Source organism: Aedes aegypti, chromosome 3, assembly GCF_002204515.2.
Source record: "Aedes aegypti strain LVP_AGWG chromosome 3, AaegL5.0 Primary Assembly, whole genome shotgun sequence".
Classification (NCBI taxonomy): domain Eukaryota; kingdom Metazoa; phylum Arthropoda; class Insecta; order Diptera; family Culicidae; genus Aedes; species Aedes aegypti.
The window spans coordinates 180,210,773-180,228,620 of record NC_035109.1 but is presented as its reverse complement, the minus strand read 5'-3'; the positions used below and the strand labels follow the sequence as shown (position 1 = coordinate 180,228,620).

The window sequence follows — 17,848 nt, the reverse complement described above, 5'->3', positions numbered from 1 at the left end:
TAAATCAATTTTCCAACGAATCAACGCAAGCTTCGTTAACCGTTACTGGTTAACGTTAACGAATTAGCGAAACGGTGTTAATCGTTGATTAACGTTAACAACCCTGAAATCGACTAAACTAGAGACGATCTATCCGCCAAAAATAGCACATGTCGTTTATATAGAAAAATGTTCGTTTTATTCCATAGTCCAATCTACTGGTACATTACAACCATTGGTACCGGCACCCTATATACAACAAGATTTATAAAGCATAGACAATAAAATCTTGCACAAAAGTACATTTTTGTAGTGTGTTCTGAAGATTCGATGATTTGTATTGAACAAAATTTATATCAAACAAAATAGGATGAAAAGCTTAATCTATCGGAAAATATGTTTACTTCATACAGCAAATTATTGCTCTAAGAAAGCTCAATTATTGAAATAAGGTAGATTTTTGAAAGTCACTTTTGAATAATCAATTTTTGAAGCTCGGTCATATACAGCGGTAATTATGTAGAGTACCATTTTTGGCTTACGTTACTCCATGAATATGCAAATAAACTTTTCCAATCAAGAACACATTTTTTATTCGTTCCAACCGTTCGATATTACCATTAACGTATAGAAAGAAAAAATCAAAAAACAAGGTCCTTAAAAATCGCCTTTTTTCAATTTTTTTATTTGCTCTCAAATGCTTGTTAATGTACATTTCAGTATATTTTTTACACCATGTCTTGAAAGTTGTGGCACAGAATATATGAGCTTAAACAAAAAACATTTTTTCTTAAAATTTAACACATTTTTTTAACATATCATTTTTTTTTTCAGATGTGTGCAAGATTTTCATCGTCATCTGTTGGTAATTTTAAAAATTATCATACAAAATGCCATTTTATTGAAACAATATCACCGCATCATAATTTTTAAAAATATTGTAAAGTATTTCTGATCAAAAAATTGTTTGTGGGTTCAACCCAATATTTTTGAGACGCTTTTTAATGTTTGCGACAACTTTTCGATACACTCCTTATTGATTGTTAACAAGGCAAAAAAATCATTCTACCTTTTAAAATCAAGAAAGCGTTAAAATAATGATGACCGCCAGGTTTTTTTTTGCACTCGAAATACTACTCCTATTCTTTACTTGACTCGAGGAAAACAACAACGATTGAAAACTTGTTTCTTCGTTGAACGGAAATGGATATTTGCATTGATTGCACTCATCATATACGTCAAATCGTAGAAAAAGATTTAGAAAATCGTTCATTTCTAAATGGCCACCAAAATTTCTAGCCGCTAAGTTAAATTTATGTTCCAAGGGAAATGTGACCGGCATGGCAGTGTTGCATTTGAACGCGTTCAGTTTGTGTTCCAGTTCAAACTTTTGAACGAGAGATCAAGTAGGCTTGCTCATTGAGCAGTTCAAAAATCTGAACCCTTGCGAGCTGGAAATCGAACTTGAAATGAAAACTGTTTTCATGGCAGATACACGACATATTTCAACGCGGAAATTTTGCAAGATGTTGAGAAACATTTGAAGTTCCACATATGTTGAGTGATATGAATTTATTATAGTCGGGTGTAGTTTTTTCGAGTTCTTTACTTCATTGTGCATTTTGAAGTGAACGGGCCGTTCTTGAGCAGGTGTAGAATCTTGCACAAGAGTTCAATGCTTACAAGGTTCTCGTGCAAAATTAGAACGCGTTCAGTTCATTTTTGGCTCGCGTTTAGTTTAAAATGCATCACTGCGGCATGGCGTAGTTTTCTAATGACTGGATTAATATTTCTTTATTCTTGCAACCAACATTTGTCCATTAAAATCATAAAAATGTGCCTGTTTTTCTTCTTGTTGAGCATTTCAATGAATATTAGTTAAGAAACAGCTTCAAAGTCTGTCAAAAATCTTCAAATCTTTGTTTTGAACCATTCCGAAGTTTCTGTGGAGCTATTTCCTCAATGTTGTGAGTTACATAAAAAATATTTAAATTTCAATATGCTGTAAACTGAAGACATAAACCAAATTCATGTATTGATACAGCATCATGTAAACATAAATTAATATACATTCAATTTTTAAATTTAAAAAAAAAACAAATACAAAACATTAGAAAATGGATTTAACTTATTTTTTCTGTCGTAAGCTTAAGCTGAGGAGATCATAGTAGGCAGCGCGCGTGAACGGAAGTGTTGAAAATTAATCTGTCACGTTTTTATCGTCTCCACAAATTATTAGATTCGGCCGACAAAACGGCTTGAAGTTTAATAAAAAAAGTGTATAGCGGAAATAAAATGGTTTATTCTGCACGCGTTCTGCTAAAGCCACAGCAGATGGCGAAGATGCATCGAAGTCAAACCTTAAATTTTCAGAAGCACGACCAATCGATCAGGTTTTCGGCTTGACCACTGTCTGGTTCTCTAGACTTGCGCTTGGGTTTTGCCTTCGCTTCAGAAAAATTGTTTTTTTTTTTTTGCGGTTAAAATCGGTTAAGCGGTTCAAAAGTTATGATTTTAAAAAAATAACAATTTGGCAAAGTCGCGATTTTTCTGGTTTCTAATCAAAAAATCCAAAAACACGTGTACCTTATTTCGGATAAGGGACAAAATAGCAATTTTCACGGAATTTGGTGACCAACTATGTTGGTTTTTCATGGAATGGCTGTATTATGGAATGTATTTTTTATCGTGACACCGGTGGGGATGTTATTTAAATGAATTGATTTAACAAAATATGAACAATTCTTCACTGTTAGTGCATAGATTCTTGTGGGTGCAGGTCGTTAGGCCGAATTCCGTTAGGCCGAATGCCGTTAGGCAGAATGTCGTTAGGCCGAATGTCGTTAGGCCGAATGTGGTTAGGACGAAATAACATTTGATCATTTACTACTATTTCAAATGGCTAACACATTCATCAGTGTTTTTTCCTTCTTTTAATCAAAGGCTGTTCTTTCTAGTTATATTTCACAGCGGTTATTGTGGGCTTCTAGGTTCATTAGAACTATTAACCGTTTTCCTAACGGCATTCGGCCTAATGGCCTTCGGCCTAATGACATTCGGTCTAACGGGATAGAACCGACTCTTGTATGTACATTAACTTTGAAAACCAAATAACTTTCCTTTTACATGATTTTATCATTATAAAAAATAACCTTCGAATAATAATACATCTTCGAGCTGTTTAGTGGAATACGTATAAGTAGATGAAAACCGAATTTAGTACTATACCATTTAATTCCACTAGCGTTTGTATCCTTTGACAGATACGAGTATTTTGACCTCAACTGTAAGGCCATCTTCAGTATCGTGTACTAGACTCGACAGAGTAGACGGACTTACAGTTGAGGACGAAATACGCGTATCTGCCAAAGGATACAAACTATATTGGAATTAAATGGTATAGTACTAAAATCGTTTTTTTAACCTTTGAATGGTTCGATGCTAAAAGTGTCGACTTGCCATATGTACAGTTACAGTTGAGGTCGAAATACGCGTATCTGTCAAAGGATACAAACTATATTGGAATTAAATGGTATAGTACTAAAATCTTTTTTTTTTAACCTTTGAATGGTTCGATGCTAAAAGTGCCAACTTACCATATGTACACGTTGTTTTTAGAGTATTGAGGTTGCATGAATCGCATCACTTATCAAAGTGAATCCTGATCATGCAGCTACGATCTCTCCCAACTAACAAAAGCACACTAATATTCCTTCATTTCCCCGAAGGTTGGAAGGACGTGGCCGGCGTCGTTGTTGAGTTTTTAATGTTTAGAGTTCTCGAAAATGTACATTGAAGATTGAACGCTACTCCCAAGTTACATCTCTTGGTTCCTTGTGCAACTTCGATTATTCTGATCAATCACGGAGTAGCAACTACGAATTGTACAATGCCATCAATGATTATGATTTTCAAATAAAAATCCTTGATTATTACATGATCGTGTAGAGTTCGATTTAAAAATGAGAACGTTTATTTTAATGCTCCAAATATGTTTGAATATGAATATGAACACTTTTAATAGCTGTGTATGTCAATAATTAAACTTCAAATAAAAACACTTGAGTCCAACAGTTATTGCTTCTGAACTCATGTAAGAAAAAACGTTAAAAATATGTATGCTGAAATTAACTAAACCCTCAATGTATAACATTTTGTAATGTAAATCGAAAATAATACAGAATATTATATAAGGCATCAAGTTTTTCACAATTTAAAACTGAATGTATTTTCTTGATTTTTTTTTACCCACCCTATTGGTGACCTGGCACCTTTCATTTCAGGTTTGGATAATATCATAACAAAATTATATTACATTTTTCAAATTTAATTACCCTTCTGTTAAAACGGAATCAAATGTCGTCAAACTTTTTGAAACGCTTCTTTTGTTGACATTACGTCATCACTGGGACAAATCTGCTTCTCAGCTTAATGTTCTTATCAGCACTTTCGCAGTTATTATCTGAGAATTTTCTTTGCTAAAGTTTCCATTTCGCATTCGCATTTTGTGTGGCGAGTACAATGATACTCTATGCCCAGGGAAATTAAGGCGATGTATGCCGTCATTAACATGTGTATGCGCCGTTGATGCTTGTTGCTAATCCATCTCATGATTTCGAATCAAAGAAAATTAGTTAGTTTTGCACTGACACAGCTGAAAAAGTATCAGCATACTCTATGTATGTTGGCGCGTACATTGATACTTTTTCAAGTCAATATGAACTACCAAGAATGAGTTTTATCACTTTGAAATTGCACATAGTAAAATCATCATTGCTACCAAAACGAATGACGGCCTACTTCGCCTTAAGGAAATTTTCATTACGAAAAGATCCTGGACCGACCGGGAATCAAACACAGAATCCTTCAGCATGGCTTTGCTTTGTAGCCGCGGACTTTAATCACTCGGCTAAGGAAGGCCCCTTAAATGTTTCTTAAGACAAATCATTATAAAAAACGATGTTTCGAATATCTTAAGGTGATTATAAAACGAAGCCACACCTAAAATTTTCAAGAGCACAAGTCTTGAGAACCAAACAGCGCTCCGCGTTGAAAATTTATCCCATTGGTCACCACCAGCAAGCAAGCAATTTGATTGATTTTCAATGCGAACTCTTGACAGATTCTCCAGTCCTGTGCTCTTGAAAATTCAAAGTTTGGCTTCATTTTATAATCACCTTAACAACATGTTAAAATTATTTCGTTATTAATAACATTGCAAAACATGTTTACAAAAGAACTTAGCAGAAATCTCATTGAATTTTGATTTACCTGCAGAGTTGAAGTTGTTATAAGAAAGCGGGATCTAGTCTCCCTAGTCTCTCCAATGGCTTTTTTTTATTCAGTGTAATGGGAACACAATAACCTACCTCTCCAGGGCATATAAAATGTATAATGTGGGAAATCCATCATTTTTCATTGGGATCAAAACAATTCTATTAACAATTGCGTTATGTTCAAAGTTCGTTCGCTTAGATTCCCACAGAAACTTATTTCGAACTAATTCGATTAACTTTCTCGTTCTTCAATATACCAGCGCTATTCCGTCCATCGTAATAAACGGCCAATCTTATTTTCCATACCTCACTTTCGTTTAGTCATGTACAGCAACCGAAGTAGAATAAAGGCGGCAACTTTGCTTAAACCAGAGCAAACTATACACTACACAATGCACAACACCCTACTATCGATAAAGTTAGCGTATCGATTATCTTCGCTCACATGGAGATGAAACTTTCCCAGCGTCGGGATATAACCGTTAGCAAACGATCAACTTTTCGCACAACTCACAAGTTTGTGTGTTTGCTAGTTGCATGTACAACAAGGAAGCGGAGGTGAACTGACCACCATGTTCTAGAGTCGAGTTCTGAACCAGACACCAAAGTCTCATCCCGCGAGCGATATTCACTGTGGAACATATTGTATGTTATGTTTTCTACTACACGATGCGGTACCTTCATTAAATTTCCACAATGTTTTTGTACTTTATTTTTTTGTTGTCTATAGTTTGGTTCGTGTTGGGTAAAATTAAACATTAGAAACAATGCACCACGAATCAGCGCGATAGATCGGAATAAAGTTAGCAATTCCGTAATTATTTTCATTACTGCACATTTTATTTGCCACCAGTAGTTTTTCGCACGCGGAAACACATACAAAAGTGTCTGAATGCTTCAAATCAAAACTCATGACGCTTAACAAACATCATTAGGGTTTCAATAATGTAAATGAAGTATTTGATTATACGTATCTTAGGAAAAACTCAAAATTGTTGGAGATATTATCCTTCAGATCCACAAGTACTGTAATTCTTCTTCTTCTTCTTCTTCTACTACAACTACTACTACTACTACTACTACTACTACTATTACTAGTTTCTTCTTCAGTTGGCAATCGCTCTTCGTGCGTGACATACGTGTTTATCATCAGCTCCAGTTATTCGAGTTTATTACGTTTTCTTGTGCGACAGAATTTTGCATTCAACGAAAAATGCCTGCTCATAGGAAGAATACGCTAGTTGTAGACTTCAGCACCCTGCCAAAGTGGCCAGTTTTGGACCAGGTGGAGGAATTCCTGAAGAAAAAACTCAAGCTTGACATGGCCGATGTCAAGAGTATTCAATTGCACCACCTAGACAATTGTGTGTTCATTGAAATGAACAATGCGAGCGTAGCACCACGGCTACATAAGCAGCACCACTTACGACATTCATTCATCTACGAAGGAGTGGATTATTTCGTTCCGTTTACCACTACAGTCAAATTTACGATCTGCCGCCGCAGATGCCAAATTCGCTTATCGCCAAAAACCTCCAACAATATGGCAAGGTACTTTCCATCCAAAACGATGTTTGGAAAAATTATTTCTCGGGGGTTCCGAATGGCGTTCGCGTGGTCCGTATGAGGATGGAGAAACCGTTGCCGGTATACATCACCGTTGACAGCCATCGTAGCTACGTTAGCTACCCGAAGGAACAACAACGTACTTTGTCGAGTGCAACCGTAAAGCAAGTTGAACCACAAACACTTCCCGGCTCTATCAGTGAGCAGAAAAGGAACGTAAACCAATGCGCACCACCGTCGGTTCATTCAGATTCGAGTGACGATGATACAGGCGACGACGACAACTACGATGACGATGGAAGCAGCAACGAACATGATAATCAAAACGAAACAACAGTGGAATCTAGCGGGAAGAGACGGTTGTCAACAGATACATCTCATAGCGGAACGACAGTAGACAATGAGCCAAAGCGATAAGGTAGCCAGAATAGAAAAATAGACGATAAAAGAAGCATTTCGGAATGGAAGGTTTACCAGACGCGATCGAGAAGGAAAAATGAGAGTGATGCAAAGTAAAATGAATTGTAAATGTTGATGTTGTACTTATTCAGACACGAATGCACCAAATGGTGTAAAATGTCTTTAATAAAAAAACTACTTCTTCTTCTTCTTCTTCTTCTTCTTCTTCTTCTTCTTCTTCTTGGCACTACGTCCTCACTGGGACAGGGCCTACTTCTCAGCTTAGTGTTCAATTGGCACTTCCACAATTATTAACTGAGAGCTCTCATTGCCAAAGTTACCATTTTCGCATTAGTATGTCGTGAGGCAGGTACAATGATACTTTATGCCCAAAGAAGTCAATGAAATTTCCATTATGAAAAGATCCGGGATTCGAACCCAGACTCTTTCAGCATGTCTTTGCTTAGTAGCCACGGACTTTACCCATTCGGCTAGGGAAGGCCCCACTGTAATTTATATAAAAAATGAAATTTTAGAATGGAATTATACTAAAACTATTTGATAATATGATTGTTTCACGGATTATAATTACATTACATTATATCCAGAGAAAATTATGCAACTCTAATTGATGATGATGATGATTTGGTTCTACCATGTATTGTAGCAAAGCACTTGCTTATAGCACTGGATAACTTTGAAAAGCGATTCGATCAAGAATGTACTGTTGTTTGTCAGCTGTCAGTTTCCTTTATGAAGGGCCGGAAATGGATGTGTGGACCTACAAGCAGAGGCACTTGAACGAAACCCGCGTCAGGGGAAGGGAATTTCCTTCCAGAAAAAAGTTTTCACGGACAACTGTAAAATCGAGCCCTCGATTGACAGAATACTCCCAATATATGGGGTCGAACAGCCCGCCCTCAATCCACGATTTTTTAACAACAGGGAGTCCCATGCTCCCTGTTGCTTCATTCAGGTGCCCTGAAGGTCCCAGGCCAACCCAAAATACATATAATAATAGAAATATGGTCGTCATCAAGAAACTTCCAGAAAGTAGCTTATCATTCTTAGTTGATATATTAAACAAATGTTTTCAGTTGGCATATTTTCCTGACAAATGGAAAAATGCTAAGGTTGTAACAATTTAAAAACCATACAAAAATCCTGCAGAAGCTTCTAGCTATTGTTCAATCAGTTTGCTTTCCTCCATCAATAAACTTTTTGAAAAGGTCATTTTGAACAGAATGATGATCCACATCAACGATAACTTTTTGCCAATGAACAGTTTGGATTCCGCCTTGGACATTCGACCACTCATCAACTTTTACGTGTAATAAATTTGATTCGCCCCAACAAATCTGAAGGCTATCCTACTAGTCTTGCTCTTCTAGACATAGAAAAAGCATTCGACAGTGTTTGGCACAAAGGCTTGATTGTAAAATTAAAAAACTTTAATATTCTAACGTATATATTTTTAAATCTTTATTAACGAGATTTTGAGCCCTGGGTTAGTTCATCTCAGGACCAACGGCTGTCGTCACTGAAATTCTTGGTGACTATATCGGGGACGGGATTCCATCCCAGGTACTCGGCGTGAGAGGTGAGTGTTCCAACCATTACACCAGGTCCGTCCCTATTTTTCAACATAGATTGTTAGAATAATTTAAAGTCATCTGTCAAATCGTACACTTCAGGTTAATTATCAGAACTCCAGGTCTGAAAGACTTCCTGCAAGAGCTGATGTTCCTCAAGGGCAGCATTTTGAGCCCAACTTGAGAACTAGCCCAGGGCTAAAAATCTCGTTAATAAAGATAGAAAAAAAAATAATAACAAAATCGGGCAAAATTTCCGAATATTTTATGCTTAATAACTTTTTTCACAAGCATCCGATTGCATCGTCAATGTTGTTCATCGTAGAAATACCTACCGAGATCTGTGTTCAGAATTATTGTAGAGGTCAATGGGCGACCTCTGGCGATTTTTCTCTGCAAAAGTAAGTTTTTCCATAGTAAATCCCATACAAACTTTGAACGGCTGGCGCTAAAATATAGTTTCTTCGATCGAGCTGAAATTTTGCACAGTTGTTATGGGACCTAAATGCAATCCAAAAGTGAACTGGAACGATAATCTAAATTTTTCATATAAGCGTGTCCCAGGCTAGTGCTTATATCGCTTTTAGATAGCTAAAAAAATGCTTAGAAATAAAAAAAAAGTTAACTAAATTTTGGTTAAATGGTCGTTTACCTACTTACCACCTCACGTGATTAAGGATGTGATTAAAATTCATGAAATTGCTTTCATTTTTAAGTTTATATATTTTATACTACCAGATATGGAAAACATGACTCTCAGTTTTATTAAAAGAAATCGTATAGGATTTCAAAAACTAACGGAGCCGTATTCATTTGATTTTTTTTACAAAATCACCGAAAGGCAAAAGGTCGAATAACAAAAGGTTGAAAATGAGTTACCTGAAGGAACAGTTTTCCTTCTTTGAAAGAAGATTTTCAACCTTTTGTAAAGACACATTTTAACAAAATTTGTTTTTTTTTTTCTTGCCTTGCCGTATATTTCTTAGGCTCAAGTCCCATTAAGCATAATGTAGCCATATTCATTTGATTATTTACAAAATCACCGGAAGGCAAAAGGTCAAAAGGACAAAAGGTCGAAGAATACAAGGTTGAAAATGATTAGCCTGGATGAACATTTTTCCTTCTTTGAAAAATTTTCGACCTTTTGTAGATACAATTTTTTTTATGTTATCATTTATTTCTTAGGCTCAAGTGCCATTAAGCATAACGGAGTCGTATTCATTTGATTTTTTTTACAAAATCACATTTGCTTCCTAACATTCTATGTTAGTTTTGGAGAAATGGGAAGCTCGCGGTTTGATCGAGGTTAGGCAGTACTTTAATTATCAGGGTTTACAGAACTTAGAGGATGCTCATTGACGTTCAACAGCGTAGTGTTGTCCTTTGCGTTGTTGATGCAGGTCAACCGGACATGACAACCTGTAACGGTAAACACAGGCGTATTTCGAGAAGACAAGGAGGACAGACGAAACCTAAGGGAAGAGCGAGGTGGACTTACAGAATAACCAAATTAAGAAATCAAACAATGACATCAATTTGCTTCAAAAATGTGTAAATTGGCAGCCTACACAGAACCTCCCTAATGTTTTCTTTATCTGGTTTCCCCTGGGCCCTGAGGGAACTGGCAACCCAAGAAACAATTGATGCTTTAAGAAAAGCTTCTCGGAGCTGCTTTATTAAGCTGTTAGTGGCTTAACGGTTGACTAAGTTAACATTAAACTATTATTCAAACCTTATTCACCCAGAAATGGAAAATCTATTCAACAACATTGGTAGTTTTTTGCGCACTTCATCAGATTCAGACCAGGAACTTGGATGCCTAGGAATTTGACGCTTTATTATTAAATTTCAATTAATCAAACATTGTTGCAATGTCGAGGCTCGAACTCAGGACCTTTCGATTTACAAGCGCATGCTTAACCACTGCTCTAACCAAGGTTATACAGATCAGCAGATAAAGAGCAGTATTTAAAGATATAATAAGATAATCGAACAGATTATCGTACATACGTTGTTCAAACATTGTCTAAGTATTTTGCTTTCCTGCGGTGTATGTAAACATCATTGTTGAATATTGCTTGTGAAAGGGTCTCAAACGCAAGACTTATTCAAGCTATCAGCTTTTCACAGTTTAATAACCTTGTGAAAACATGCTGTTGAATTAACACTGTACAAAGGTTATTTTTGGAATGACGGTGCACGCTATGTCTGAGCCAGACGATTATAAAAATCGAATGTACATCGGATTTTTTCTCGCTAGAGTTTAGTATTTGGATTATATTTTCATAATCGGAAAGTTTTAAAATATTCCATCGGTAAAATTTTTATTTTTTTCACTTTTTAGCCATTTTTCATAGAAAATCCCGTGAAAATCACGTTTTCGACGCATTTCAGCCTATACAAAATGTATGCAAAAAAATTTCACCGATAGAATATTTTAAAACCTTCCGATTATGAAAATATAGACTAAACACTGATCTCTAGCGAGAAAAAATCCGATGTACATTCGATTTTTATAATCGTCTGGTTCAGACATAGCGTGCGGTGATCATAAGTAATAAGGACTTCTTCAACTTTTCATCCACAATTTAGAGAAGCTTTCACTCATTATAAATTCCTGTTAGACAAACGCTGAACAAGCATTTCTAAATGTTAAATCCACATTGTTGAGTCTTTTTATAATTTTATTGATGTTTAACAGCCAGGGTAAAGTCATTGAATAAGCATGTACTGTATTACGTTAATCAAATTATTTATTATTGAATAGATTATCTGTTTCGAAGCGAATAAAGCTGGAATAATAGTGTTTTTTTTACCTAGACAATCATTAAACAACCAATAGCTGAATAAAACTACTCTCAGAAACTTTTCTCAAGGGAGTAATTGGTTCTTGGAAAGTTGAACAATACTTTTGATTAAAAATTTGACTCTTAATCGATAAAAATGGAATTTATAATTATATTTAAGAGCTTTTATATTACGGGTTGGTTGAATTCTAAGCTTTTCAAAGCAAACATATATTCACTGCCGTTTTGACCCATTTAAGTATTGTTGAAAAACTGACGAAACAAGTGTTGCTAAAAATTGTAAAAAGTTGTTATTCAATTGTATGTTGCATATTGAACAACAGTGTCTGGATCAAGACAAACAGCTCATCTTCAATTATTATAGAGAGGCTCTTAGACAACCAAACTAAATAATCAACCAACGTTGCTTCAACTTTGATTCTACTTGCTATTAAAATGCCATGAAAGTGAGGAACAAGATCACTGCTAAGAACAATATGCAACATTTGTTCATCACTTTATACAACTTATACTTTTGTTCAACTACCACGGCTGCTGTAAAGCTTTAGTAAAGCAGCCAAGTTTATTAATAGCCTACAATTATTTCTTGGGAATGCCGTATTCGGAACAGTACCACACCACATGATCAATGTCTCTGTATCCTGCACCATAATCGCAATGGTTACTGTCTGAGAGCCCTATTCGATAGAGGTGCGATCCCAAAGAATAGTGGTTGGACATCTGCCGACACATTATCTTGATAAAATATCGACTCATGTTCGACCCTTTATACCACGGTTTCTTGGACACCTGAAGGAGAATGCAATGCAACCACCTACCAAGGTCACCATTGTCCCATTTTTGTTGCCAACTGAGTAGGGTTTGCTGGCGAGTAATTGAGAATAATTCATTACAGGCGATTTGACGGCCATAAATATCGCCTTCCATAGCACCCACCTCGGCAAGTGTGTCTGCTTCCTCATTGCCCGGTATCGACCAATGTAAAGGACCCCATTCCAAGGTGATGGGACCAAATTTGGTTATAATTACATGTTTGTATTTTTTATAATTCACTTCGTATGGAAAGACCCATGCTTATAAAAATAAAAATTAAGTACTTCTCACTTGAGGTGAAGATGAATCTAAGCCAAACCTCACATTTTCAATAGCACAAATCTGGAGAACAAAACATCCGTGAGAGGTGAAAACTTGATCGATTGGACACCACCATCATAATCGATCAAGTTTTCAGTTCTAAAGAGTGTTCAGTTCTCTTAATTTGTACTCTTGAAATTTTTAAGCTTGGCTTCGATTCATCTTCACCTTAAGCTTATACAATAGTTCATAATTTGAATAGTTGTGGATTAATCATCACATACCTTTCATCTCAGTTTGGTGACACCACCCAAGTAACCATGGAGCATTATATCATTGCATATATAATGTAGCTGCATTGCCGTAAGCCTACCATTAAAGTAGTTTAAACGTGGAAAAGGGCCCTTTTACAGTTGCACTAATGCAAAAACGACGATAAAGCAATGAAGCAATTTATGAAGTAACATTAGTGCAGCAGTGCAATTTATAAAGTGATATTAGTGCATTGATACATTTGTAATGTAGAGTTAATGCTATATTGCTTGACAGCTCTTGAAATATGTCGAATAAAGGCAATGTTACATCAATGTTGTTGATATGCAGTAGAATACGTGCAATGTTATAATGCTTGTGGTTACTTGTGGTTATGCATAAACCAGGTCTGCAAGAGCGACGGCCTTCTTGAACCATTGAAATACCGCGTTGTTTGTCGCTAGATCCGATTTTTTTTCATCTTTGCTGCCGAGCCTTTTTGAACCACGGATAAAATCTCGGAAACAAAATTGTATAACAGTTCATTTAGTGAGCAAATAATTTAAAAAAAATATCAAAATTCGATCGATGCTAAAGATTTGTTTGGCGAGACTAAAGAAAATGCACTTACTTCTGAATATCATATTCAGTGTTCTGTAAGGAAATCTTTTAGAATTTTGTTTATTGTTAGGGGAAGGGGTGGTAAAATGAACACCTTAAGGATATCATCTTGTTTATAATAGAAAAACTAGGAATTTGTACAGTTCTATCGCACAACATTCAAAATAGGGATGTTACCTATAGCAGCGACATGAATTCAGACTAAAATAGCTAAATAGCCAAACGCTCTTAGAATTGATTATAAAACATTTTTTATTCCCTGAGTCTTCAAATTATTTTTCAAAAGAATATCGAATAGCGATAAAAATTACACTATGTTTTAACCTAAATGTAACATGTTTTTCTTTTCTTACAGCGTCACGAATGGGAAATATGTTGACGACACGAAGTACATACACGCCGTTAACATCATAGACGACCCGAAGTACACCAGCAGTTGCCATCTGGAAGACCCTTCGCTCAAACAGTCCCATTACGGTACACCTACAGCTGCGTGTCAACCTGGCGACGAATCAGAGTCTCTCGGCATCGTAAAATCTGAGGATGGCGTTAGTCACAGCTATGTTCTTCCGCCTTTTTTGCGCTGAAACAAATGCTTTCGGCAAAACGTTCTTAACATGTAGTAGACCAGATTGTCTTTTCGAAGTCGACTTGCGGTAACAAGCCAAAACGTGAGTGTGCCAACAAAACAATTTGAAAGCCACGTAGACAGTTCCCTCTTTCGGAAACACAATCAGCAAGCGACCCGAGAGCACAGAACCTAAATTCCTTAACACAATTTGGAACAAAATCCCCCACAAAGTTATGTCTGACGGTGGACCCTATGGGATGCTTCAAATACCTATATTTATTTGCCGTTCCACATCACTCGTACGTTTATTCTATGTGTAGCGTTAAGAAACGATCTGTTTTATCTCAATAGCCTATGTAAATACCCAAGCAAATTGAAGCTTATAGAGTTATAAAAATCAAAATTATATTCGGACCAAATCCCAAGAGAAGCTTGTTCCTTATCTAACCAAATCAAACTCAAAGGCTTATTTTTACCTCACATTCGAACAAGACCATCAGCCAGTTCATTCAGAGCATTCAACATCAATAAAAAAGGGGGGAAAGCCGTGTAGGGAATGTCGAGTGTTAACCTGGACCAATCTACCTGTAGTGAAAATGGGCCCTTCTGGGAAGTTTTTCTTTTTCGTGAAAGTGTGGATTTTTAGCATTTCGACAAAGCATTTTATAATTTGTTCCAGCTATGAAAGGAGCTTTCATCTATCCCTTTTTCCCTTTTTTGGGCAACTTAAAGAGGGGTAGGGGGATATTAAGAGGTACGGTTGAAGCATTGAATTAGTATTTGGGATAACTTCAGTTTTGAAGTGGTAGTTGTACGATGCCACCTTCGGCGGGCCGAAATTTCACTAAGTTGCCGTACATGACGTCATGTCTGGCAAGCAGCAAACAAATTTTTTAGCAAGCTTGTCGTTATCATCAGTTTTGTTTATATCTGTTTTGTGACAAGCAAACGCATACTAAAAACCGAACCTGTTCTATACGACATTGGGTAGGATGTACGAAAAAGTCAACGCAAGTCAATTCAGGGATTCGTCATTGATTTCGGAAAAATTCAAGAACGTCATTTAAGCGGAAAAAATCTGATTCCCAAATCATGATTTATAAGTCATGAAATTCATAAATGGGTTAGGTCATGATATCAGGACTACAAATCATGGTTCCTTGAGCCATAATCGGTGCGCTTCGCCTCAACTGATTCGTATCGATCATCCATAATTCTAAATAACGTGATAAAGTACGTAGCTCTCAATCGAAAGATTCTAATTTCGCTCCACCATTTTCATTTTTTTTATGGCAACATCTGACTCATGATATCATGAGTCAAAATCATGGTGTATTTTTATAAGATTAAAATAAATATTATATTTCTGGATTCTGATTTCTACCCGTGTAATAATTTTCTGGTTTCTTGGGGACAACTCAACCGATTTGTATTATTATTTTTTTTTTTCAGAAAAGCGTCTTTTTACCTGAAATTGAATAGACTACATGCTAAACTGACTAAAAAACAAAATGGCAGCCAATGAAATCTTATATGGAGAATCTCGGTCTCCCATGGAACATAGGAATATCTTCAAAACTAAATGACCAATATCAACGCAGATTCTGAAAATAGAAGAGTTTTTTCAGAACTTGTAAAAATTACTGCAAAGTATCAAGAATCAAAAAATGTATCGTAATTTGAATAATTTTATCTGGTAAAAGATGAAGCTGCTAGCGGAGGGATTGATTTTTGACACATGGCTGAAAAAAGGTTCTAAAAATTTATCAAAATGTTCACTCTGGTATCACTGAGATTATCTGCAATTGACCTAGGTTGTCTGTTTTTTGTTTCAAATAGTGGACTTTGGGGCAAGTGTGCCATGCTTTTTATAAAAACTACAACATATATTTTCTCTTTGAGCTTAACAATATGTTCCCTTATAGTTCACAATACAATGATCAAAATATGATAAAAATTGCTCTATTTTTCACGTATTTACATCGACTTGAGCAAAGACAACCAAATTTGAGTGGATTTTTATAAGATTTCAATGTTTCTAAATAGCATGGTAAACGATAAATTATCAACAGAATTTTATAACATACTGTACATCGTGGAACTATTCAATTTATGTAACTTATTGTGGCATTTGAACGAAAAAAGTATTTAGTTTTACACACGAAATCCAGTTTGGTTGAAATGTATACTTATTGGGGCAAGTGTGCCCCAATTTGGTAAACAAAAATTATTGGAGTGAAATTTATAAAAATGCAAACATCATCAACAAAATCATAATAATAAACTAAAATGAGGCGCCAGTAGTAGTTTCTAAAGCAAAGTAGGGGAATAACTGACATTTTTGCCCCCCAAAGCAATTTTTCTCAAAATATTCAATAATAACATGTTTTTGGCTTATTAACTAACGTTTTACATATCTACATCAATATTTTCCTGTTATTTAGTGCTGATCTAGTTTAATATTATACATATTCGCCATAATATAAGGGTAATACATATATTGTATTGAATGGGGACAAAAATAACCATTTTAGTCATTCGAATTAAGTAATAGAGAGTCACGCATGTTTAGAACCTTGTTATAAAGCCCCCCCTTATTGCGGTAAACTTAAAATATTTTTTTGAATTATCGATTAGCGTCTGCTTTGTAAGTAATATTGATAGGAAATAAAGAAAATTTCATTACAAGTAGAATTACATGCGATGTTCATTCGGTGGCCGTCTTGCCCCATATGGGTGGCACACTTGCCCCATAGTGTCGAAAAATATGTTATTTTGGATGATATTTGAGAAGCTCCAAAACTAATACTTTTTGAAATTATTTTCTTCTTGAATGGCACAGTGGTTATGAAAAGATGTGAAACTTTCCTCATGAGGCTAAATTGGTGGACTTTATAAGCTTTAGGCAAAGTTAGAGAACAATTTGTTTAGTGCAGTTAGAAATTATTTCTGGAAAAAGAGATCGTGAAAAAAATGTCGTGTCGCGATTGCGAATTGAAGAAAATCACTTGGTTTTGCAATGACATAGCGAAAAAGTATCAGCAAGAACAAGTAGTGATACTTTTCTGAATCTGTATTTCTTATGTTGACTGAGTTTTATCACTTTGAAATTGCGAGCTGCTAAATCGACATGGCTGCCAAAATGAATGACGGGCTACTTAGCCATAAGTGCAGTGCAAGCATTATCTACACTGCCCATACTCGCATAACGTTCCCGTTTATACAGGGAATCCCATAGAATATGGGACTATTATGCGAGTATGTACAGTACACTATACCAACAATATTAACCTTAGAAGTCAAGCATAAATTCACTCTTTTAAGGGTGGTATGCTACTGACAAGAAAAGGAATCGCCTATCTCAATGCGTGGAAAATTTCTTCCTACAAATGGTCCAGTCACGGTTTGCAAAATTAATAAGTTTATACATTCCGTAAATTGGCAGCTGTTTGACGACGTCATTCCTATCCACCTCGAACAAATTTGTTGAAAAAATAATCTAGTGATTCAGATCGTATATGCTACGAAAGGAATGACGTCACATGTTTACAACCAAATTTGATGTTTACACAAGTGAAGAGACTGTCTTGTTTTGTGTCTGCCGTGGGTCCTGTATATCACATTTTACTGATCGCAGTACGCAGTTGAGAAGATATATCATTTCAAAGGGGGCTCTTTGTAGAAAATTTCTTGACCCACTCAGTTAAGGAA

At 35.8% G+C, this 17,848-nt stretch overlaps 1 protein-coding gene across 3 annotated transcripts in view; it reads left to right on the top strand.

Moving 5' to 3' along the window:
- The window catches only part of LOC110678282 (homeobox protein unc-4), a 57,939-nt gene extending 42,767 nt beyond the window's left edge, over nt 1-15,172 (top strand). For all 3 annotated transcript variants that reach the window (XM_021850919.1, XM_021850918.1, XM_021850917.1), the window contains one exon: nt 13,922-15,172. In XM_021850919.1, coding sequence (XP_021706611.1) covers nt 13,922-14,153 — 232 coding nt within the window. In that variant the 3' untranslated portion in view covers nt 14,154-15,172. The remainder of the gene's footprint in view (nt 1-13,921) is intronic.
- The last annotated feature ends 2,676 nt before the right edge of the window (nt 15,173-17,848 follow it).